The following is a 23,902-nucleotide window of genomic DNA, read 5'->3' as shown; positions in this document are numbered from 1 at the left end:
TAGCAGTGACCCAAGGACCATATAAAGGTCACCTGACACTTGTACCAGCTGTACCTGATATGGCTGGAGTGTTGCCCAGGGCAGGAGACAGATGTTGTTCTGAAGGTACCTGCATGTTCTGTGGCACCATACTGGCATCAAAGGGGAGCCTGTATTACTTGGTGTGCCAATTGGTGTTTGGAGGACTATAGTGTGCCAGGTGTTTCGCTGTGAAGTATATTGTGATTAATAAAGCAGATTTAGCCGAAGAGGACTTTACCAATACAGAAGAACTATAGCAGCCCAGCAGTTGCAGTTCTTGGGGCGACAGGTCAGTACGTTTCCCTCCTGGTAGGTGAGACCCTCTGTGCAGCATGCGTATTCTCTGCTGAGCTCTGCCTGTCTTGTCAGGGGCATGTCTTAGGTCTCGCACGCGTGGCTTCCAGAGACCGGAGGCGCGCTCATGCTTCCAGCGCTGTTCTGGGCTTAGGATGGGTGAAGCTGCTCTTCGTGTCCATTTCCATGTGCCTGTGCCACATAGCGACTAGATACTTCACCAATATGGCCAAAATGAATTTCAGGCCTTTGACCCTACTTACCCTCCCGTGGTCTTTCTTGATTGGTGAGAGTGGTGCTGATTCCGTCATCCTCTCTTCCGCTCACTCTCCCTGTGGTCTTTTAGTAAGACCTAAATTTCACCATTTGCAGTGTATCTGTCACAAGCTACAAGGGTCCTAGCCCAGGGGATCCCACAGATCTCCAAATGGTCTCTCTGTCCCTGGGCTTGGCCTTGTGACACTGCTCCTTCACAGACACCAGAGGGACTCAACTGAGAGGCAGATCTGAGATGTCACTTCTCTACTTTGATTTCCCAATACCTGCCAACTTCTGTCCAGTTCTCACTGCCCTTGGCTTGAGTCTCACTGGTGCCATCTGCCTCTGCTTCTTGCCTTCCACCCCTGCCCTCTGCTGCTGGCCTGCTCTTGCGCAGGCTTGCCTGGGAAGTTTCCCCACACCCTGCCTAACTTGAGTCATTTCCCCCTGCTCTCGTCTTTATGGGTCATGTTGCTTCCACTCAACCTGAATGCTGTTTCTGTTTTCCAACTTGGTTTAACCTCCCTCCACCCCTCCTTTCTTTCTATACAGTCAACAGTGTCTCCCAGACTACTTTGCACGCATGATCCCCCAGCCAGCCTCCCCTGTATTGGTTTGGATTACTGGTGTGGCCCCCCCATGCCTGGTCTTGTTTTGTTTTGAGATAGATGAACTGTGTCCTAGTACAGAAAGCTTTCATTATGATATAAGACCACATTCTTAGTTTTCGTATAAGAACTCTTGTGCAATTTTAGTAAGATTAGTTTTTCTCTTCTATAAAACAGCGCTGATTCTGAAACACCGTTTCTCAGAGGATCTGCACCCTTCCCTCCCCCTCGCTTTTGCTTTTGGCATGAGACTGTACGTTGAATTCAGAGGGGTATATGTAAAGTTGAAGTAGTAATGATCAACACGTTTCCTCTTTTATTAACTATAATTAATCATAGCAAAAAAGAAACTCAGCCTGTCTTCTTACCTAGCTCTAGGAGCTCAGCTGGAAGTCACACAACTTTCCAGAGAATAAAATGAAGGCAGACTGGAGCTCCTTCAGTGTGAGAGCAGACAAAAGGTGATCACCTTCTAGAAGGGTTTAGCTGAATGAGGATACCTGGCAGGAGGGGGGAGGGGGGTTAGGCAGTTTGGAAGTTAATGTGGCCTCAAGCAGAACCCTGTAACAAATGTACTGAGCTTAGGAGAGGAAATTGTGGGGCATTTTCCACAAGGCTTCTTAGGTCTGAAGGTTAGCTTGGATGGTCTGTTTGGACTTTACTTTTGTAAAATATATTTGTTAGTTTTCCAGTATGGTATTTATGAGGACTAATGGCTACATTAAGAGAAAACTTAAGATGCTTTGTAAAATGTTCTAAGTCCCTAGTCTTGGGACATACTCTTTTAATGGAATTGAGTAATATGCATGAAGGAGGGTCTTGTCACATCTTCCCTTGGGGCATACAAGAGAGGCTGTTTTGCTCTTTGACTTAAGTAGCCCATGGTTTTATTTATTTATTTATTTTTGAGATAGGGCTTCACTGTAGCCTAGGCTGACCTGGACCTCATTCTGTAGTCACAGGCTGGCCTTGAACTCACAATCCTCGTACCTGTGCCTCCCAAGTGCTTGGAGTAAAGATGTGTGCCACCACACCTGGCACCCATAGTTTAAAATTGATTATTTGTTCTTTTTTATTATTTGTTGCTTTTTTAATAAAATGGTTATACTCTGAGACCCCTTTTCCCCTGCCCCAATTCTGCTGAGAGACTTCCTCAGTGATATTGGTATTCATTGTGGGGGCCAAGAGGACTCAGTCAGTCTCTGCTGGAGGTGGGGGTGTCAGTGCCTCAGGCTATTACCACCTCTTTACTCTCTGAGGCTCTTACAATCTTTCTGTCCCTTCTTCTGCAGTGTACCTTGAGCCTTGCTAGGCAAGGTAGGGATCTGATTTAGTGTTGCTTTCTCTGTAGCCTCTGGTTCTCTGTTTTGATGAGGTTTGAGTGACCCCAGTGTCTCCACTTCCCTGGGACTGTTTCTCAGGCTAGCTATGAGGGCAACATTCCTGTCACTACTTCCTCTGTAATGACTTCTGGGCCCAGGCAGATGAGGTGGAGGTGATACATCTCAAGGTAGACAGTGGGCTCTCTTCTTGGTGTATTGATGTATCCAGGTTCTCCCCAGTATTCTGCACCATCTGTAAGATGGGACAGGTTCTCCAACCAAAAGTGATTATTTGTTCTTTTTTTTTTTTTTTTTAATTCATTTGATAGACAAAGAGTGGGAGAGAGAGGGAGAGAGAATGGGCATGCCAGGGCCTCCAGCCACTGAAAACAAACACCAGACATGTGCACCCCCTTGTGCATCTGGCTTACGTGGGTCCTGGGGAATCGAACTTGGGTCCTTTGGCTTTGCAGGCAAATGCCTTTAACCGCTAAGCCATGCCTCCATCCCCTGATTATTTGTTCTTAACAAAAAATGAAAAGTTTTAGCCGGGTGTGGTGGCACACACCTTTAATCCCAGCACTGGGGAGGCAGAGGTAGGAGGATTGCCATGAGTTCAAGGCCACCCTGAGGCTACATAGTGACTTCCAGGTCAGCCTTAACTAGAGTGAGACCCTACCTTGAAAAACCAAAAAAAAAAAAAAAGTAAAATAAAGTTTTGTTGCAACATATATTTTATTGTAAAAAAAGTATGTTAAAATCCATTAATACTCAAATGATGAAAGTAATGTCCTGTTGTTTTGTTTTGTTTGGCCCACTCCTTTTTTTTTTTCTTTTTTTTTGAGGTGGGGTCTCACTCTAGCCCAGATTGACCTGCAATTCATGATGTAGTGTTAGGTTGGCCTTAAACTCTCAGAGCTCTTCCTACCCTTGCCTCCTGTGTGCTGGGATTAAAGGTGTGTACCACCATGCCTGGCCCCCGTCTGTCTTCAGACAAGGTCTTCCTGCGTAGCTCAGATTGGCTTGGCACCCTCTTTCTAGCCCAGGATGGCTTTAAACCCGTGACCCTCTTGTCTCAACTTACTATGTGTTAGAATTATAGGCCTGCCTGATTATTCTTCATTAACATATTAATTGCACAAATTAATAAGATTCACTTGTAACATTTCTATACACTATATCATGTATTAATCATGCCCACCTTACTTTCTGTCCACCTGCAGTTATTCTAACATTTTTGTTCTGTGGATTTTCTAAGGTTTATATGTATATAGCTTTGTATTCCATCATGACTTTCTGGCTTGTATTACTGAATGATTTTTCTCCACTCACATAAAATATAGCTATGTTCATCTATTAAATTTCTTTGCACATATAGATTTATTCTGGACCTCAGTTTGTTTTGTATGTTTAGCTCATTCCTAAGCACTACTATGCAGTTTTAAATGCCACATAGAACCCATATTGTTTAAATTTTAAAAAGCTTACCTTTTCTCTTACATGGCGAGAAACAAATTGTATGTGAACAGCAAGACATAAAACGCACATTAAAGCTTCTTTCTTCTGCTGTTGCTAAATCTTTTTTGTGACCACTGCATTCAGTTACATGAATCCATACGGAGTTGTGACCCACAATTTCAGAAGTTGTTGGTGGGGGGTAGTTGAGGAGATGGCTCTGGGGCTAAGGCGTGTGTTGTGCCAGTGTGAGCATCTCACCTAAGATCTCCAGAGCTCACGTATAGCAGACACTACTGCGGGCATCTGTAATCCGAGCATGCCTACAGCGATAACGACAACGGAGGTGGAAACAGAGAGTTGCCAGAAGCTTTCAAGCCAGCTAGCCGGGCCAAGGGAACCACGTCTGAAGGTGAAAAGAGGACCGACACTTGAAAGCTGTTCTCTGATGTCAACGTGTGTGTCATGGCGCACACGTGCCTGCACTCACTCCCATGAGCTTGCGCATACTCACCATTCTCATATGCACATGCACACGCACACGCGTACACACACACACAAGCTACCATCTAGATCATCTTGGTTCAACAAGTTTCCCTCTGAACATGGTGCTGGCAGGGTTTCTGTTTCTGAGCTGTGTAACAGTGCAGCCTTCAGTGTGATGGCACTGGGAGCTTGGTGTGGTAGTTAATGTCATGAGTGATGACTGGGCCATGGCTTACCCAGACTTTGGGTCAGACATCTTGGGTATGTCTGTGAGGGTGTTTTTCAAATGAAATTAACATTTGAGTTCCCAGTGTGGGCAAGGCCTCATCTAATCCCCATATAAGAGGGGGCTCCCTTCTGCCTGGGACTTGGACTAGAACTTTCCACCCATGTCTCCCTGGCGCTTTGGCCTGTAAGTGCAGGTCTTGGGAGTTAGCCTCCATCGTTGCAACAGAGCTGTGTCTCCTTGGAAGAACCACCATAATGCAAAAGACAACACAGGGTAGTTGACTAGGTGACTGAGAAGTACCGACTCAGTCATTTTTGAAATGCTCGGGGAGGGAGTGCCTGAGGGAGTCTTGTTTTCCAGAGAGCTTTTCCGCTTCTCTTCCTCCCAGCTGCTTATGCAGCCCTGTCAGAGCTCTGAAGGGAAGTCAGCAGGAGCAGTGTTTCTGTGTTGTTTCAAAGTAGGAAACTGGGAGAGGAAAGTTAGGCCTGGGGTTCGCATGGTTCAAGCCATAGTCTCAAATTACCATCGGTATCCCGATGGCTTCTGTGTTTCTGGGCTTGGATCTGTGTGTTATTTTGTTCCATTCTCAGTTTCGTGTCTACTGAGTTTTAGTTCTTAAAATTTGGAGGACAGGGCTGGAAAGATGGCTCAGTAGTTAAGGCATCAGCCTGCAAAGCCAGAGGACCCAGGTTCCACTGTGCAGGGTCCTCGTAAGCCGATGCACACGGTAGCGCATGCGTCAGGTGTTCCTTTGCAGTGGCTGAGGGCCCCGGAGCGCCCGTTCTCTCTCTGTCTTTCTCTCTCACACTCACTTGCTCTCAAATAATAAAAATGAAATATTTTTTAAAAATCTGGAGGACAGAGGATTAGCTCTCCAAATCAGATCCTCTTATAGAGAATCTAAATGTAGAATTGCTCTCTGGTGGGTAAACGTGTGGGTTCAGTGTTTTTAGCACATCATGTAGAGGAATTGCTGGTGCCCGGCTGCCTTCCTGGAACTCAGGGAAAGGAGCCAGGGCTTCCAGGACGGCGTGTGCCACCGGGCAGTGAGCGGGGAGCGTCAGGTGTGTGTGCCCCTCCAACATGGCCTTCAACTTCTTTATTAATAGTAGTTCTGTTTTCCTAAGAATAAGATTAGATCACCAGCCAGTTTTCTTTCCTTCTCTCTCTCTCTCTCTCTCTCTCTCTTTTTTAACATTTCCAAAGGGTGCAGTCACTCCAGTGGGAAAGGCATGGTGGGACAGCTCCAGGGTGGTGAGAGCACCCGATGCAGCTCTTTATTTTTTCCTCAATTTTTATTAACATTTTCCTTGATTACAAAAAGTAACCATGGTAATACCCTCCCCCCACACTTTCCCCTTTGAAATTCCATTCTCCATCATCTCCCCTCCCCATCTCAATCAGTCTCTCTTTTATTTTGATGTCATGGTCTTTTCCTCCTCTTATGCTGGTCTTGTATAGGTAGTGTCAGGCACTGTGAGGTCATGGATATCCAGGCCATTTTGTGTCTTAGGGGAGCACATTGTAAGGAGTCCTACCCTTCCTTTGGCTCTTACATTCTTTCTGCCACCTCTTCCGCATTAGACCCTGAGCCCTGGAAGGTGTGATCGAGATGTTACTCAGTACTCCAGTCACTTCTTTCCAGAACTATGATACCTTCTGAGTCATCCCAAAGTGTTTTCTTCTCTTTTATGGGGGGAGACAGAGATTTTTACTTTGATTTGATAGTTTGAGAGGTTTCAGTCCATGGTCACTTGGCCCAGTTACCACTAGCCCTGTAGCTAGAAGCTTGTAGCAAGGAAACCTGTTCACCTCATGGTAGCCATGAAGTAAGAGCCAGGAAGGGGCCAGGGTCCCAAATGCCCCTTGAAGGGGACTTAATTTCCTTCCTCTAGGCCCCAGTTTTCAAAAGTTCACTAGCACCATAGGGGCTAGTGGTTAAGCCTTAGGTATGTGGAGCTTTGGAAACATTGTTTTGTCTTTTTGATTTTACATTGGCCTACAAAGTAATTATGGCATTTTAATATGTATGCATCATTGTACTTGGTTCATATTTGTACTCTTACTACCCTCTGTCACGCTGCTTTTATCTTCCTGGGGCTCCCCTCCCTCAAATAGTCCTATTGTGCTTTGGGTTTTTTTTGGGGGGGTCGGGGGGAGGGAGCATTTTAGCTCAGGCTGACCTGGAATTAACTATGTAGTCTCAGGCTGACCTTGAACTCGTGAAAATCCTCCTACCTCTGCATCCATAGTGCTGGGATTAAAGGTGTGTACCCTCATGCCCAGCTTGGGTATAGATAAGAGAAAACATTTTACCTTACCCACCCTCTTCTGAGGCCCCTTGCTCACCCACAGATAGTCCCTTTTGTACACACACGCACTCACACTCATATGTACATCAATATTCATTAAACTGCCTGAGATGGAAGGAAAATTTCCTAAAAGCTGATATTACTCTTCCATAATTTGTAACACCTTTAGCTTGATATTTATATTCAAACTACTACACTTTTTGAAAATTTAATTTATTTTTAAAAATTCAACACTTTTAAAAACATACATCAGAGGGTAACTTAACTTGAGGTGATGCGTGTTTACTTGGATTGAATGATGGAGCCATACGTTCTTCTGTCATGAACTTAGACCTTTTTGTATTTTTGAAATATAAACCAGTGTGCTTTCCCCTAGGACATAGTGGCAGACAAGATGAAATATGTTTTCTAATGTTAATAGGCTTTATATCTTAGAGCATTTTTAAGCTTACAGAAAACTGAACAGATAATAGGATTCCCTGAAACGCTTAGCTTTTCTTACTAACACCTTACATGTGGTTGCTGTGGATTAGACATGAAGTGTCACCCCCACCCAGCCAGAGTCTCGTGTGCTGACAGTTGCTCTTGCCGAGGCACTACCCTGAGGTGATTAGATCCTGGGAGTATGGTCCTAATCAGTGAGTTAATTCCCCACGGGATTTCTGGCATGGTATTATGGGGAGATAGGGCCTTGTAACTTCTACCTTCTCATGGCTGGGACAGAACTCCCAAGCAGAAGCAGCTTATAGAAGGAAAGGGTTTATTTTGGCTTATAGTTTCAAAGGGAAGTTTCATCACAGTGGGAAATAGGTCTCATGGTGAGAGTAGAACTCAGGGCATTGTATCTTCACACCACATCAGCTGGAAGGAATCAGCAGGTGTGAGCTAGTTGGCATTACTAAGTGAGGCTGGATCATAAAATTCCAAAGCCCGCCTCCAGTGACACACCTCCTCCAGCAAGCCCCGCCTCCCGAAGGCTTTGCCAGCTGGGGATTACGTGTGAGGCTCAATCACAAACGCTTGAGGCTGTGGGGGACACTCTACATGCAAACCACCTCAGGCCCACTGAGGGGGGCATGGTTCACTGGGGCTGCACCCTAGAAGATCCACTATGCTCCCTCCCTGTCACTCCCATCTCTGTTTCTTGCCGGCCATGAAGTAAGATACTTTTCTCAGCCTCACACTCCCTGGAACAGTGAGCCAAGATAAATTGTTTTAAGTAGTTTGATTTTTATTTTTTGAGGCAGGGTTTCTCTCTCTAGCTGAGGCTACCCTGGAACTCATGGAAATCCTTCTACCTCAGTGGTAGGATTGAAAACATGAGCCATCACACCCTTCTCAGTCAGTGTTTTGACCACTGCATGACATATACCTAACTGTAGTAGCTCCTTTCATGTTGCTGTGACTAAATGCCTCACAAGAAGCAACTGAGGGGAGCAAGAATATACTTCTGCTTCTAGTTTAAGGAGGCTGTTCTCTGTCATGGTGGGGAAAGCTTGGTGGGGCAGCTGAGTGGGAGGTGGCTGTCACACTGCAGCCGTAGTCAGGACACAGAGAGGGAGAGCAGGAAATGGGGACAGGCAGAGACACCTCAAGGCCACCCTCCAGTGACTCACTGGTCTCCTTCCTCCAGCTAGGTCCCCTTCCTCAAGGCCCACCCCTAGCTAGGGATCAAGTATCAAAACCATGAGCCTGCCAGAGACACTGCACATTCAAACCATAGCACCCACCATTGCAGTCTCCTATAAAACAGTTTCATTCTACCAAAAACCAAGTGAAACCAAACAAAAAACAAAACTCCCTGTGCCTTACTTACTCGTCCTCCTCCCTACTGCATCCACTCTCCCAGCCCCTGGCAGCAACTTGTCCAAGGATGACCTTTTTATAGACGTCATAGTGTTGCCGCTTTCAGAATGTCACACGATTGGGATCTTACAGTCCACACTGGCTTCTTTCACTTAGCACAGCCCAGCCAAGGATCCTTCATGTCACTCACGATTTGATGGCTTGGCTTCTTCATAGTGCTCATCTTCTGTTGTTTTATCACTGTGTTACCCATTCATCTGCTGAGGGACATTTTGATTGTTTCCAGTTTAGGGTGTCGGAATAAAGTTGCTGTAAACATTCAGGTATAGCTTCTTCGTGCACATGCGAGCATGCTAGGAACATGATTGCAGGATGAGAACTAGGTACTTGACCTGGTGGTGGTGTACTCTTGTTCCCAGAGTCTGTCGTCTGCTGTGACACTGGCCATCCTCTGCCAGGGTGTGGCTTTTCTTCATGGGAAACCTTTCTGAACAAATCTGGAAGAGGGTTTAGAATTAACAGGTGTCACTTAATCACGGTTGCTGGGCCTGCCTCCAGCTGATCCTCATTGCTTCATTTTGAACTTTTCGTTTCGGCATGTCTGTTAGTTTGGAGGACTACCTCATCTCTCATAAGATCATTTGGATGTTTGTTTGTTTTTTAATTATGGTAGAATTTATGTGTCACAAAATTTTCAGTAGCATTAACATGGCCATATTAAGTAAGATTATTAAGTCATACACGTTATTGTCTTGGTTTTCAGGGATGACATGACAGCCACTGTGTAGTTTCCTAGTTCTTGGTACTTTTCAGGAAAATGGCTTTCTATCTCCTGCTTCATTCCTGCCTAAACATCAGTGACTTCAATGATACTGTTCTTTAATACTGTAATGAATATTATATGCTACTTGGATAACTCTTCATTTGATACAGACACTTTGTAAATCTCCAAGAAAAAGTCATATATTTGTACAATAGTTAATGTGGTTATTAGAAGCAAATTATTGAAAAATTTCAGGGCTCAATGCTTTCCAGCTATTTATTTGTCTTTTGTTATTATTTTTTTATTTTTATTTATTTATTTGACAGAGAAAAAGGGAGAGAGAGAAAATGAGTGTGCCAGGACCTCCAGCCACTGCAAACGAAATACAGATGCATGTGCCCCCCCCTTGTGCGTCTGACTAATGTGGGTCCTGGGGAATTGAATCTGGGTCCTTTGGCTTTGCAGGCAAATGCCTTAACCACTAAGCCATTCCTCCAGCCCATTATTTTTTTTTTTTTTTTTGAGACAGTGTGTGTGTGTTGCAGTTGGGTTTGCATTGCTGGTAGAAATCACCCAACTTAGAGCAGCTTGTGGGGAAAAAAGAGGTTTATTTTGGCTTATAGCCTCAAGGGGAAGCTCCATTATGGCAGGGGAAAACAATGGCATAAGCAGCGGGGTGGACATCACCCTCTGGCCAACACAGATGGATAATAGCAACAGGAGAGTGTGCCAAACACTGGCTTGGGGAAACTGGCTATAACACCCATAAGCCTGCCCCCAACAATAAACACACTCCTTCCAGGAGGCATTAATTCCCAAATTTTCATCAGCTGGGAACCTAGCATTCAGAACACCTGAGTTTATGGGAGAAACCTGAATCACATCACCACTGTCTGTCTCTGTATAGATAGCTCAGGCTGGCCTGGAACTCACATGATCCACCCGCTTCTCCCTCCCAAGTGCTGGGATTACAGGTCTGAGCCACCTTTGACTTGGCTTTAAGATCATGGCTTATATTTTAATTTATGTGTACCATTGGTATTCTGCTGTTGCTTTTAAGAAGGAAAGGATATGAAAATTTGGCATCGGAAAAAGCATTTCTTTACCAGAGTAGCAGGTTGAGAGAGAGATGCTATAAAATGCTACAAGACTTTGTTTTCTAATAAAATTCAGGAAAAAAAAAATATAGGTGGAATTTGAGCTGTGCATTTTTTTTCCCCAAGGTAGGGTTTCACTCTAGCTCAGGCTGACCTGGAATTCACTATGTAGTCTCAGGGTGGCCTCGAACTCATGGCGATCCTCCTACCTCTGCCTCCCAAGTGCTGGGATTAAAGGCCTGTGCCACCATGCCTGACCCCTGAGCTGTGTATTTTTTGTTTGTTTTGAGACTGTATCTCACATAGCCCAGGCTGGCCTCAAGCTTAGTATTTTGCCAAAACTGGCCTTGAATATTTGATCCTCTCTCCTGAGTGCTGGGATTATAGGTATGTCCCACCATGCCCAGTTGTGCGTGAATATTTTAATGAGTCGTTTTCCTTGCGCATAGCTGATTAGCTTGTGTGATCTATACGGCTTGTTGGCACTGAGGGCGTACTTGCTCTGCCTCAGCTTGCTGGTGATGGAAGCTTGTGGTCGACATTGATTTTAAGTAAGTGCCCACTTTTCTGGAGAACCTCCCATTTCCCTTAAGGAAAGGCATTTTGTCAGAGCCTCCTGTTGCCAGAAATAGCTGTGTAAGCGCTGTGGAAATTTTTCCAAATTAAAATTAAGCCCACCAGTTCACTTAGTCCTCTCAGGCCCCTGACAGATGATCGTGTTTACGCACCCTACAGAGTATGCTTTAAACGCAGTCAGCAAATTGGAAACATTCGGCGTGGACAAACCCTCTTTATCTTCCAATAATCTCACCGCAGAGACTGCTGTGCTCTCAAATACATCATTAGATGAAATGGCTGGCTCTCATCCCTTATTAATACTGAGCCATTGTTCCAGCCTCTGATAATTCCAGACTCCAAGGAGAAAAGGCCAGGTTGGTAGGTGTTCACACAGCAGGTTGTGAATCATTATTATATAGGAGGAAAACAAAAACACCAAAACAAAACTCCTGTGGCTATAAAATCTCTTATATTCAAAAATACCTGTTTAGAAAGTGCTGTCAGAGGCCAGGTAGAGTGAAAGAGTGGTCATGTGCTAAATACATTTTAGTGAAAACTACAGGGTTTGGCTTTGAATGACCTCCAAAGATCAAAGGTGTTAGGACATGGGGGATGTGCCCTTGAGGAGGATATTGGAACCCCAGCTCCTTGTAAAATTAATTCTCTACCTCCTGGCTGGCTTTGGCTCACCACCTTCGTGATCACTGCCAGGAGGCACTGCCTTGCCATAGGCCCCCAAACCTCCACCACGAGCCAAAGTAAAGCTTCCCTCCTTTTAAGTTGAACATCTCAGGCATTTTGTCCTAACTGCAGAAATCTACAATGGACCCGCACCTTTGACAGTGGTTCAGTAAGGGTCTGTCACCTAGTGAGTTCGGCCTTCAAATGTGTTAGCACAGGCATGACTTGCACACAGCAGTGACATCCTAGGACACATTTCTCACAGTGTGGCCTACCTAAGTGACACAACACTGGTGAGTTTGTCAAGCTTTCCTGCATGGGCAGACTTGGCAGCTGTTAGCTAAAGCTGGCCCTGCAGCATCAGAAGCAGCCTGGAGCTTGTGTGGCAGGGAGAACCTCGGGCCCCATTCCACACTGTCTCAGGGAAGAGCGTGTAGTTTAACTGGGCTCCTGGCATCTCGTAGAAACCTTACAGTCAGAGAAACACTCACTGGAGAACCTGTCCCTGTGTCTGGAGTCCAGTGTGAGGCAGGACCATAAAACCGGAACTCAGATTCTTTTTTTTTTTTTGTCTTTTTATTTTTAATTTTTTTTAAATTTTTATTAACATTTTCCATGATTATAAAAAATAAAAAATATTCAGATTCTTTTTTAAATATTATTTATATATTTCAAAGAGAAAGAGGGAGAGAGAATGGGTGTATCAGGGCCTCCAGCCACTGCAAGCAAACTCCAAATGCATGCACCCCCTTGTGGTTGTGGCTAATGTGGGTCCTGGGGAATTGAACCTGGGTCCTTTGGCTTTGCAGGCAAATGCCTTAAATGCTAAGCCATCCCTCCAGCCCAGATTCCTTTTTTTTTTTTTTTTTTTAAAGGTAGGGTCTTCCCATAGCTCAAGCTGACCTGGAATTCACTCTGTAGTCCCAGGCTGGCTTTGAATTTACAGTGACCCTCCTACATGCTGGGATTAAAGGTGTGTGCCACTATGCCCAGCTTTTTTTAATTTTTGGTGTGTGCAGTATGTGCTATATGAGTGTGGCTATGAGTATATATTTGTGCAGGCATGACCATGTGCTCACATGAAGAGGCCAGAGGAGGGTGTCCACTGTTCTTTGCCGCTCTTCTGTCTTATGTCCTTGACACAGTCTCTTCCTGAAATGGGAACTTGACACGTTGGTCTAGACTGGCTGACCAGCAGCCTCAGTGCTCCTCCGCCCCTCCCCAGCGCTGAGGTTCCTGGTGTGTGAGCTTACATACTACTTTTATGTAGGAGCTGGGGATCGAACTCAAGCTCTCATGCTTGCTCTTATTCCCTCAGCCATCTCCCCAGCCCTGACTTCTTGCAAAGTGAAAAAAATTGATAGTTTTCCCAGAGCTGTGGCATACATGAACACACACATACACATACATGCACACATAATAAAAATACATACTCACATTTTTGTAGTGTGTTGTACTTAGCTTGAGGCACACAGCACATAGCAAGCTATCTTTTATTGCTTCCTGGTCTGATTATGAAACCTTTTCAGTCTGGGAACAGTAGTGGCAGAAAACTACATTGACATAGTGAGAATTTGTTTTGGAATCCAGTCTGTTCCTGTGACAGAGAATATTCTTGAAACTTCCCAGCAAGTCTAACTCATCTGCTCTGTCATTCTCGGTGTGAAATTTACATACATAGTGTTTTATTTTTCTGGTATTTTAGAGGAAGTTGCATGGACTATGATCCTAGGCCTCTCAACACCTCACTGTTTTTTTCACTCTAACTCAGGCTGACCTGGAATTCACTATGTAGTCTCAGGGGGGCCTCAAACTCGTGTGGATACTTCTGCCTGTGCCTCCCGAGTGCTGGGATTAAAGGCATGCACCACCACGCCAGCCACTCTGTATTTTCTAAGGCAAGTATTCTCTTGCTTAGCCACAGTAGTTTCAGCCTCAGTAAATTTGAAACTCATTAACTTTTATGTGATTTGTGATCATGGTCTAATCATTAATTTTTAATTGTTTTGCGATGCTAGGTATCAGACACCTTATACATGCTTAGAAAGTACTTTTTTTTTTTTTTCTTTTTGGTTTTTCGAGGTAGGGTCTCACTCTAGCCCAGGCTGACCTGGAATTCACTATGGAGTCTCAGGGTAGCCTCGAACTCTCAATGATCCTCCTTCCTCTGCCTCCCAGTGCTGGGATTAAAGGCGTGCGCTACCACACCCAGTTTAAAAGTACTTTTATCATTGAATTACATCTCCATCCCGCTTTTTCTTTCTTTCTTGTTTTTTTTTTTTTATTTTTATTTATTTATTTTTTTTGAGGTAGGAGCTTGCTGTAGCTCACGCTTGCCTGGAATTCAGGGTAGCCTTGAACTTATGGTGATCCTCCTATCTCTGCCTCCTGAGTTCTGGAATTAAAGGTGTGCGCCACCACACCCAGCTCATGTAAAGTAATTTATAGAATTAATTTTACCTTTCTTTATAGGGTCAAATATGTATATGTATATATTTGAGAGACTCAGACAAAAATGGGCAGGCGGGGGTGGGGTGGGAGGAGAGTATGGGTGCACCAGAGCTTCCTGCAAATGAGCTTTAGACACATGTGTCCCTTTGTGTATCTGGCTTTACATGGTTACTGGGCAGTCGAACCCAGACTATCAGGTTTTGCAATCACGTGCCTTTAACTGCTGAGCCATCTCTCCAGCTTGGATCAAGTATATTTAAAGTATCATTATTTATTATCAATTTTTGTTTTTTCGAGGTAGGGTCTTGCTCTAGCCTAGGCTGACATGGAATTCACTGTGTAGTCTCAGGCTGGCCTTAAACTCACAGTGATCCTTCTACCTTAGCCTCCTGAGTGCTGGGATTGAAGGCATGTGCTGCCATACCCAGGGCTATTTAAAGTACTTTTATTTATTTGTGAGGGAATAGAGCAGAAAACGGAGGGAGAGAGGGAAAGAGAATGAATTAACAGGCACTCCAGTTGCCATTGTAAACAAACTCCAGATTCATGCACCACTTTGTGCATCTGGCCTTACGTGGGTACTGGGCCACAGGTTTTGCAAAACAACTGCCCTTAACTGCTGAGCCATCTCTCAAGCCCAAGTACGATATTTAAGTGGCTTTATTTTTTTTGGGTGGGGGGGGGGTTCGAGGTAGGGTTTCACTCTAACCCTGGCTGACCTGGAATTCACTATGGAGTCTCAGGGTGGCCGCGAACTCACAGCACTCCTCCTACCTCTGCCTCCCGAGTTCTGAGATTAAAGGCGTGTGCTACCATGCCCGGCAAGTCTCCTTTCATGTGGGTCATTTTCATAGTCTCTGTTTATCTTTAATGAAGTTGTTTTCCTTAAATAGTGTTCCCTGCTGTCCTCTCTCCTTTATAAGGGCTGAATTAAGTGAAAGCTGTGGCACACCTCTTATTTTGGGCAGTTACATGGTCTTCTTTGGGATGCCCCTCAGGGACCCACCAATGCAAGTTCTCCAATTTTGTGTTGTAACTCTCAAGTCATACTGTTCTTTAAATGGCTTTCAAATTTGGTGAGGATCTATGTTGATTTATTAGAATGATGTGCTAACAGGCATACAGAAACTCAGTTTTCTTTACAGCCTTTGTACCTATTCCCATGTTCACTTGCAAGAACATGAGCCTTTTACTGGTGATGTCCCGCAGAACACACTCTTCAGGGCCTGCATCCAGTTGACCTCTTGAGCTGCCTTTTGTCGCCCTCTGCAGGTTATGCACTGATTCTGGGTTTGCATGACATTTTTCTTCCTGCCTCCCTCTTTTGGTTGGTTTTTCTTTCTTACTATTTTAAAAAAGAAGTATACGTATGTATGTGTGTGTGTATGTGTATATATATTTGGTGTTTTGAGGGGGGGTCTCACTCTAGTCCAGGCTGACCTGGAATTCACTATGTAGTCTCAGGCTGGCTTTGAATTCACTGGAGTCCTCCTACCTCTGCCTCCTGAGTGCTGGGACTAAAGACACGTGCCACCACGCCCAGCCTTAAATATTTTTTGAAATATTTATTCATTCTTTTTTTTTTGGTTTTTCGAGGTATGGTCTCACTCTGGTCCAGGCTGACCTGGAATTAACTCTGTCATCTCAGGGTGGCCTTGAACTCATGGCAATCCTCCTACCTCTGCTTCCCAAGTGCTGGGATTAAAGGCGTGCGCCACCACGCCTGGCTATTCATTCTTTTTGTTGAGAGAGACAGAGAGAATGGGCACATTAGCGCCTCTAGCCACTGCAAATGAACTTCAGACGCATGAGCTACCTTGTGCATCTGGTTTACATGTGTGCTGGGGAGTTGAATCTGGGTCCTTAGACTTGGCAGGCAAGTGCCTTAACTGCTAAGGCATTTCTCTCAGCCTTCTCTTATTATTATCACATAAATGTTGATCACATAGTATGGCCTTATGTCAAACTTGTTTTGATGACTAAATTTACCAAGAATATGTTTCTGTGTTTAATACATATATATTTCTGCATTATCGTGTTAATTATCTGCATATTTTCCTATACATAAATGTTTCTTGTAGCCTTTCAATCATCCACAAAGTAGGCATTTGTGTTATTTGTTACCTGTATTTAGGTGGCATCTCAAATGAACATCCCATTCATATCAGTGTAAGTCAATAGGAATTTACCAGGTTAAAAAAAAATAAGTATTCTACTTTGAAAAAAAAATGTCTAGGACAAGTTGAGAATATGTTCAAGAAATAGGAAAATCTCCAGACATGGTAGAGATCTGTTATCTCAGTATCCAGGAGGCCAAGGCAGGAGAGGATCTCATATTCAAGACCAGCTTTGACTGCATAGCAAGTTCAAGAACAGCCTGAGCCACCAAGGGCTTGGGATGTAGCTCAGTGGCAGAGTATTTTTCTAGCACATGCACAGGCTTTGGATTTGATTCCCAGAACCACAAAAACAACACCAACAGTAGCAACAATCCCCACCCCCACCCTTCAAAACTAGGGAAATCAAGTATGGTTAAAACATGGCTGGATAGTAGTATGGACAATAGGTCTCAGGACCCTTTTTATTGAATTGATTGAATTCGGCCCTAGAGAAGCAGAACAGAAAATTTTCTAAGGACAACTGGGAAGGCAGCACACCTCCTCTGGGCTCACGCGCTGCTGTACCAGCCCGTCCCTGCCTTGGTTTCTCCTCTCCTCTCCTTTCCCGCTCTCAGCATTGTTTCCTTGCCTGTTGACTCGGGGAAGGAAGGGGTTCGAGCCCTACCAAACCAGAATCCAACAGCTTTGTGGAGAAGGCCACCATCTTCCGTGACTCACAGTGTGAGTATCAGGGAAGGCCACTGGCTGCTGCCTTATGGGTCATATATCTGCTCTTAGGCCAGTCTCTGAATAAGGTGACAGGGCCATGCTTGGGTCAGATCTGAAGAACAGGCCAGAAAATAGGTGGGAACTATATTGGTTCCTTCCCGCCCAGAACCCAGAGAACAGGTGACCTGGGAAAGACAGTGTTAAACATACACGATAGGAGCTAGACAGATGAGACAGCCAACTCCATTCATACCGGAGAATGAACCTAACCTAGGGCTTCATGCATGCTAGGCAAGTGCTTTGTCTCCAGCTGTACCCTCAGCCCTAACATTTACATATATGTATATAACTTTACATATATAATATATATAGTATATAATTTTTATTTATTTATTTGACAGAGAAAAGGGGGAGAGAATGGGTACACCAGGGCCTCCAGCCACTGCAAATGAACTCCGACACATGCACCCTCTTGTGCATCTGGCTAATGTGGGTCCTGGGGAATCGAACCTGGGTCCTTTGGTTTTGCAAACACCTTAACCACTAAGCAATCCCTCCATCCCTTCATTTACTTTTTATCTTGTCTTTTCTGGGCTCAAAACATTACCATTAATTTTTATTATTTTTATTTTTTTGGTAACACTGTATAGTAAGTGTAAAAGTTTGTCATTCGAAGCCTTTAACAATCTATTCTCAAGCTATATTTTAGTTTTCTATTTTTTTTCTACTCCCTTCGCCATTGTCCATGAATCTTGAGTCAACTGAATGTCTCATTCCAGGAACACACCCATGCGTTTCCCAGAGCTGGCTGCCTGTTCACTGTTCTCCAGGCTGGAATGTCTGTGCTCGGGTCTGACAGGAAATAGGAATGAGAACCGGTTCCCAGAGCCAGGATTTATCTAACAGTCCTAAAATGGACTTAACTAAGCAGGTAGAGAAGTCAAAGTTTTAGACAATTTCTCAATTCCTAACCCTCCCATTTGTAAGGCCTGTTCATTCCCCACTGGTTACAAGCTCCATGGTCAGGGTGGGGACGGCTGAGTGTGTTGGGAGGCTGCAGAGACTGGCTGGACCGGGGTACTTCACATGTGTACGCTGCAGCAGCGCGGGCACGTGCAGCAAACAGGAGGGCTTCTGGGAAAGGGGACCTGAGACTTCCTGCTTGCAGGGGGAAAGGGCAGCACTTCCAGAATAGGACGTAGCTTGGACATCAGCACCGCAGTGAAGGACGGTGGGGCTGCGATGGGCTGTCCAGGTGGCAGATGCCAGCACGCAGAAAGGCAGTGTGTGGGGAGGGGGCCTCGGGCGCCACCTCTTGTCCTGGAACATAACTCAATTTGTGTTCTGTCACAATGAGAGGGACTCTGGATTTTTTTTTTTTTCTTTTGTTGAAAGATAGACACTCTGTTGCCTAGGCTGGCATGGAATTCACTATGTAACAATGAAACGTTGGTTGGTACCTTTTAAGAGAAAAAAAAAAGGTTATGTTTTGTTAAAATACTGTATTTTAAAAATGTTTTTGGGCTGGAGAGATGGCTTAGCGGTTAAGCGCTTGCCTGTGAAGCCTAAGGACCCCGGTTCAAGGCTCGGTTCCCCAGGTCCCACATTAGCCAGATGCACAAGGGGGCGCACGCATCTGGAGTTCATTTGCAGAGGCTGGAAGCCCTGGTGCGCCCATTCTATCTCTCTCCCTCTATCTGTCTTTCTCCCTGTGTCTGTCGCTCTCAAATAAATAAATAAAAAATGAACAAAAAAATATTAAAAAAAATAATAATAAAAACGTTTTTATTGACAGTTTTCATATATGTACATAATATATTTTGATTACTTCTTTTGCCCCCCTCCCCTTTCTGCTGAACTCCTTCTTCCTAGCTGGTCCCTCTTCTATTGCGATGTCATTGTCCCTTCTTTCATCATCTAGGGCATGCTGCTGGGACCAGTAATGTGCAGGTCATGACAGCTGCTTTGAGGTTATGAACGCAATGACCACTTTATGACCAGAAGATAGCATTCCAGAGCACTCCATCGCATCCTTTGGCTCTTACTAAATTCTTGGTTGTTTTTCTTTTTTCACCTTAAAATCTTTTCACTATCTCATACACAATGTTTCCTGAGCCTTGGAGGGTATGGTAGAGATGTCTCGTTTAGTAGTGAATACTTGATACTTATTCTCAGCACTCAGATGAGTTTGAGTCTCCCCAATAGTTACTACAATCTGTAACAAGAAGCTTCTTTGACAGCAGCACCAAATCAATATTTAGAGGGCAATCTGATGGGCCCAACACCTCCAACAGTTGTAGCTTACCCCTAGAGCCTGTGATCTTCTAGGCCTTAGGCTTTTGACTAGGTTTTCAGTAACAGGCATGAATTCTGTCCTGTGGAACGGGCCTCAGATCCGATCAGAGAGCAGTTGGTTTCCCCCATACCAGTCATGCCACTGTTACATACCTGCGGGCACATTTTGCCTGGCTGGTGGGTGGGTATAGCTCACAGGGTCCATTACTGGTTCTGAGTGTTGATGACTTTTCTCCCCCAGCAGTCTGCATGCACTTTCTAGCACGGTGACAGGGAGGTGGCTTTCAGCTGAGTTCTACCTTAATTTCTGTGTGCTGTAACTGAAGCATGTGGTGACTTCAGCAATCAGGTCTTACCATCGGGTTCTGGTGAGCGGCCAAGAGCCTTGGCAACAACAGTCTCTAATGTTTTGGGACCTCCTGGGCCGGAACAACAACTCACAGTGAGGTATCCCACTTTTGGCAGTGGTATTTTCCTGTAACCACCTATGGCTTCAGGGCACAGCATTCTCACTCCTGCAAGGTGCTTTTGCCCAATCTCTCCCTCTCTCTTTTTAAAATATTTTTATTATTTTTAATCATCTAACAAAGAACAAGGTTTCAGTGTGGCTTATTCATAGTCTTCCACTTTGGTTCACCCTCCCCTCCCCACACATTTTCAAACAACCAGATTTATACTGAAGATTGCAAGTACTCTGTCCAAAGCGAACAGCGACGCTTGCCTGGCTGGAAGGGAGTTTTTTAGAGCCAGTAAATATAAATGTCCTATACACTACTTGGTAGCCAAGATGACAAGGAACAAAAGTGATCCTAGTAATGTTGAAAGCAGGAACTCCTAATTTTAAAAAATATCCCTAATCTTCAAAGCAACTTGAAAATGAGGTAGTGTTCAGGCATTTTGATATCTGCTGATTTCTAAGAGATACAGGAACATTTTAAGAACTCAAACTTTTTAAAATTAATTAATTTGCTTACTTGAGAGAGACAGAGAGGGAGGGAGGGGGAGAGAGAGAGAGAATGGGCGCTCCAGGACATCCGGCCACTGCAAACAAACTCCAGGCTCATGCGCCCCCTTGTGCGTCTAGCTTATGTGGGTCCTGGAGAATCAAACTGGGATTCTTTGGCTTTGCAGGCAAACACCTTAACCGCTAAGCCATCTCTCCAGCCCAGAACTCAAACTTTTAAGGATATCATATCCTGACCAAGTACCAGATTACAAAAAAGTCTAACCAAACAATTAAAAATTTATTGCAAATTGAGATTAGTCCAGATTGCCTTAGAATATACATAGTCGAAACAGTTGATACTGGATTTTTTTTTTTTTTTTTTCGAGGTAGGGTCTGACTCTAGCTCAGGTTGACCTGGAATTCACTCTAGTCTCAGGATGGCCTCAAACTCACAGTGATCCTCCTACCTTTGCCTCCCAAGTCTGAGATTAAATGCGTGAGCCACCACGTCCAGCTGATACTGGATATTTATAATGTTTAAAATATTTCAGGCTTCATATTTCCATTTCATCAAAATGATATCAAGTTCTTTTCTCCAAAATTTGAGAAGGTAGGCTACCGCCTTATTTGTGTGGTTGTTAGTTTGCTTTGGCCTTTTGAGGCAGGGCCTCACTGTGCTGGCCAGGTTGGCTTCGAACTCACATCATTCTTCCTACCCCAGCTTTTTCCAGTGCTGTGATTACATGAGTGAGTCACCATGCTTGCTCAACACTGTCTTTTTTCGTTGGGCAGTGATAGACCTTTGCCAACAAGGGGGGTAAGGTAGGCTGCTCTTATGTCTCTCTCCTGAAAAGTCGATCCAGCAAGGGCTGCTAGTTCTGCTGTCCTGCACCAGCGCCGCGGTGAGCATTGCATGGTTCACTTAAGGCTCTGCCAAAGGAAATAAACTTGGTGACTGAAGGGTTTGTTTTACAAGCTCCCTGTGGCCCCGTCCCTGTAAGGTGGGTGTGCCAAGGGAAACAAGTTTGTTAGAACCTACAGGCCATGGCCTTGGTTAAATAAGGAAGGTGCTGGAACACAGGCTAATTGCACTTTTCTTTTCAGTGTGTGTGAACTCAATTCTTCCAAGAAGAAAAGCCAGATTTATTTTTTGGGGGGGGGGGCTTGCAGTATGTGTGATTTTTTTTTTTTTTTTTTTTTTTTTTTTTTTTTTTTAGTCTCTGCTCCCCACAGGATGGGGGTTACAGGCATGAGTGGCCACTCCTATCTGTTATGTGGTGGATGCTGGAGAATTGAACTCAAGTCAGTCAGGTCCTCTCGGGCCCTCATCTTTGGATGGCAAATGCACTAACCTGCTGAGTCATCTTCTCAGCTCCCAGATTGATATTTTTATGACAGCAATGCAGACTCCAGTGTTGATAAACACTATGATGAGAATATAGCTTCATTTTCATACCAGGTTATGCTTAGAAAGCTGGTTGCTAAACCAGGGAGGCTTGGCTTTCAGAATTCTGTAGTAATCCAGCGTGGAAGAAAAGTATCACCCAGATGTATTTGTGGGCGATTACTGACTGATAATCCTCCTGTGTCCTAGAAGATTAAGTTTGCCCTGGTGTAGCTGTGGTCAGCTGACTGGGCATAAAAAATAAATTGTAGTTTCTTGTACTTCTGCCAGGTCCTGGTGTTTACTTGATTGTACATCTGAACCCGATGGACATGGGTACTCCTTTGTGTACTGACGAAAACTCCGCTCCCTGCCCTGGTTGTGCTTTGCCCACTGAAATTAACAACAGGTGGTGCTCGGAGCTCTAAGGGTGCTGGGAGAAGTCATCTATTAAAAGCCTGCTTGCCCTGAGGGTGTGAAAGCTCCTAGAAGGAAATGCTACACCTGGGCCCGGAAGCAGGAAAAGGCCTCTGAACGCAGGTTCTTTCCCTCCCTGAGGCTGCGCCGGCAGTGGGCATGTGGCTCAAGGGGCTTGCAACTGAGGAGTGACGTCAGCGGGCCATCACGCCATGTGCTCTGCCTTTATCTGGAATGGATTGTAGAGACATGGACTTGTATGAGGACTATCAGTCCCCATTTGATTTTGATTCGGGAGTGAACAAAAACTATCTCTACTTGTCTCCTAGTGGAAATTCTTCTCCACCTGGATCACCTACACAGAAATCTGGTAACTATTAATTTTGTAAAGTTAGGTTGGTTGGAGCTCACCTGGGTTTCAAATAAGTATGAGATGTGCCAGGGTGTTGCTGAGTTGTAACTAACAAAGCTGCTCTGGATTCAAAGTGGAGAGAAGGATGGCTCGTTAAATATTTCAAGTGTGTGTCTGCTGGGAGGTTAAACGTTAGTCAGTACTCTGTCTATGCTCAGTAGGGGTCTGCTGATCACGTTGAGCTGATAGGAGATGGAGGGGCTTCTGGTTACCTGTCCTGACTTTGTCTTGGTAAAGGAGGCTTAGGCATTGGGGCACTGACCACATTCAAGGGCCTGTAGTTGGGGGTTCTGGATTTTGTATGGAAGCATGACAGCCACTTCTAGAAATAGGCCACAGTTTTTTGTTCTTTTCTTTAAAGGAAAACTCAACATTGCTGTACCTTGGGAAGTAGTTAATGCCTGTGCCATGGCAGGAGATTGTTCACAAGGCTGGTCGGTGGGTCTGAGGGCCTCATGAAGTGGGGGCCGCCTCAGCCATTGCCGCCCAGGCCGGGTTCTCGTTACAGTCAGCGCTGGGAGGTGGCTAAAAGACCTCTGTAATGCAGTCAAGAAAGCAGCCAGGTTTTCCCAGAAGAAGTTAATTATTTCCTTACTAGTGAAAAATAGATCACATTTTGTTCTTTTTAAGCATAGACGATGGGAAACTGAGAAAACAGACAGTAAAGAGTATGGGGTAGGGCTGGAGAGATGGCTTAACGGTTAAGCGCTTGCCTGTGAAGCCTAAGGACCCGGTTCGAGGCTCGGTTCCCCAAGACCCACGTTAGCCAGATGCACAAGGGGGCACGCTTGTCTGGAGTTCGTTTGCAGTGGTTGGAGGCTCTGGCACACCCATTCTCTCTCTCTCTTGTCTGCCGCTATCAAATAAACAAATAAAAATTTTAAAAAAAGAGTATGGGGTAGAATGTAGTTACAAGCACTTGTGTTTGTATATTTGCTTCCCATAGAAGTGTGCTGTTGTGACAGCCTCAACTCTTCATTACAATCAGTTGCCACCTTTGGAGTGCAGTTTGGATTTCCAGAAAGTGAAAATTGGTGACCATACCAGGGCTAAGAGTGATCCCTAGAAGTCGGTGGCTGGTAGCAGCATCAGATATATGTGGGGATTGTGAGGATGCTTTCTCTGTTGTTTATCCCCTTGTCTGTAGCCCACCTTGACCTCTGGGCTTCCCCTTTGCTCGGCAGCTACAAAGATGTCCTTGTTCCCACGTGTGACTCTTCTGACCAGAGCTACACACACACTGGGGAACTTAGAGCCACTAAGAAAGCCTTATGACCTT

General features: G+C 44.8%; 1 protein-coding gene across 5 annotated transcripts in view; it reads left to right on the top strand.

The window, feature by feature from the left end:
- Positions 1-23,902, top strand: part of LOC101599264 (tumor protein D52) — a 126,570-nt gene that overhangs the window by 56,553 nt on the left and 46,115 nt on the right. The window contains exon 1 of one of the 5 annotated variants that reach the window (XM_004657015.2): positions 22,349-22,581. The exons of 2 other annotated variants lie outside the window; for them this stretch is intronic. In XM_004657015.2, coding sequence (XP_004657072.1) covers positions 22,446-22,581 — 136 coding nt within the window. In that variant the 5' untranslated portion in view covers positions 22,349-22,445. Of the gene's footprint in view, positions 1-22,348; positions 22,582-23,902 lie in introns of those variants that run through there. 2 more of the 5 variants (XM_045142816.1, XM_045142819.1) reach the window with 2 other exon arrangements.

The sequence above is a fragment of the Jaculus jaculus genome, chromosome 2 (genome assembly GCF_020740685.1).
Source record: "Jaculus jaculus isolate mJacJac1 chromosome 2, mJacJac1.mat.Y.cur, whole genome shotgun sequence".
NCBI lineage: Eukaryota > Metazoa > Chordata > Mammalia > Rodentia > Dipodidae > Jaculus > Jaculus jaculus.
The sequence above is the reverse complement of the archived record's forward strand: the minus strand, read 5'-3'. Positions and strand labels throughout refer to the sequence as shown.